The 1,801-nt window shown below is 52.4% G+C and overlaps 1 protein-coding gene across 1 annotated transcript; it reads right to left on the minus strand.

Annotated features, from left to right (window-relative positions):
* Positions 1-246: 246 nt before the first annotated feature.
* Positions 247-1,380, minus strand: sod4 (mitochondrial 37S ribosomal protein mS42; the record flags this gene model as incomplete). The annotated part of the gene is made up of 4 exons (XM_026753694.1): positions 247-777; positions 843-967; positions 1,074-1,254; positions 1,321-1,380. The coding sequence occupies 4 exons, from the start codon at positions 1,378-1,380 to the stop codon at positions 247-249; spliced, it is 897 nt and encodes a 298-aa protein (XP_026610590.1).
* Between the last annotated feature and the right edge of the window lie 421 nt (positions 1,381-1,801).

Genomic DNA, 1,801 nt, shown 5'->3' on the forward strand with positions numbered 1-1,801 from the left:
GAGGTAATCATCAGTTATTCGGGCTCTGGGGGTGGGATGGGTTGTATAGAGGCATGGGGAGCTGAGGGTACATGGTATTGTATAGTATAGAGGATCAGTTGCATTCTTTCCATTCTGTATCTCTATCTCGAGACGAACCGCTGTACATTTAGACAACATATGAGAAAAGAAAACCCCTGAACAAAGCCTGGCCAATAGTATAGTACAATTCAATTATCGAAACACATGCATCCTGTACGTATTCTTTCATAGCATGCTTAGGCTGCGATTCCGGTTGGCCGCATGGCGGGCTCCCTTCAACGAGCTGACCGCGTTGTAGTTGTCAAACACAGCCTCCCAGTTGATCCGGTCCCACCACCGCTCCAGGTACTCGGCCTTGCCGCCGATTCCGTAGTCCATCATCCAGACGTGCTCCCAGGTGTTGACACACAGAATGGGCTGCACGTCAACGGCGCCGGGGGCCATGCTCTTCTGGTTCAGTGAGTGGGCACCCATTGAGCCGGCGTACATGTTGCCCAGAGGCGCATCGGGGCTATGGGTGGCCATATCGACCGGTTGGCGCCGGGAGTGAGCAGCAGGGTAGGGCGAGCCTGCATTGTAGGTGCAGAAAATGTGCATCAATCCTTCCCGCTCGAGGTTCTTAGCCAGCCACACGAAACCGGGACCAAACATGGCGTTGGCGGTAGCCAGAAAGTCGAGCTTCAGGGATTCGACGGAGGAGCAGGTGTCGATAATGTCTTTGGCGAACTTTTCGGGAATCTGAGTGGGGGTGGGTGACTATTGCAAAAACAGATTAGATGTTACCGGCCGGATAGCGATGCTTCTCCTTGCGTTCCACTCACCAAGCAGTTGAAGAAGAAATGGTTGTTGTGAGCCATCGAGGCGTAGTTGAAAACGGAGGCCATCTCCGGACGCCGGGAGTACTTGACCAGCAGTTCTCCGGGTTTCGCATCGGCGTCGACGGTGTCTATGGGTCCGGCATCAGATATTGACCCCATATTATACTCAATTGCAAATTTTGCCAAAACGCCAAGTCAAGCTGAAGATGGAGGTTTTGCGGAAGGTCTTCTCACCCTGTGTCAAAAGATTCAGTTTATCAATGAGGAGAGTCTGATATTGCGTCCAAGCAAAGTCGAATGCCTCTGGCGACAATAGCTCCGGAATGCCATTGTTCTTGAAGTATGAATCGTGCGTCAACTGGGGGACTCGGTGCAACTGTCGTGTCTGGAAGCGTGGGAGGGCGGAGATGGGTTTCTACCAGAAGGAGCAATCAGTTCTGTAATGCAAGCCAAGGGCTGTGGGGAAGACGGGAAAGCTTACTTGAGAAAGAGCGGACAATGCACGCAGAGGGGTCTGCGGCCGGAGGAGTCGGTTCAGCATGATGAGGGCGTGGAATTGAGGGATCTCATCTGAACATCAAATGGAGAGCAGCTTCACGGCCGCAGAATTTCCATCGCGGATATTCGAATTTGCTGTATTGGGACTAGCGTTGCTGAGGTAAGGCGTTTTTGCACTCAGCCAATCAGCGGCCAAAGATTTACTTCCTCTGTCTGCTAACCGCCCATCGACGGTCTTTTGCATCTTCTCTCAGTCAACCCTCTACGCGCCCTCGTTTCAGGCCCATATTGCGTTGTCAAATGGGACGCTTTGAACCCGGACTGCATCAAGAATAGCGGCTCTGATTTTGGGCGCCTATACGGAGTATTGATCTTTCAATATGCGACCTACGATGAGCCCCATCTACCGTCTCTATTTTGAGATGGCGGCGCTTGTAGCTGCCATGGCCCTGGATGCTCCTTAA

Source organism: Aspergillus thermomutatus (assembly GCF_002237265.1).
Source record: "Aspergillus thermomutatus strain HMR AF 39 chromosome Unknown NODE_297, whole genome shotgun sequence".
Classification (NCBI taxonomy): domain Eukaryota; kingdom Fungi; phylum Ascomycota; class Eurotiomycetes; order Eurotiales; family Aspergillaceae; genus Aspergillus; species Aspergillus thermomutatus.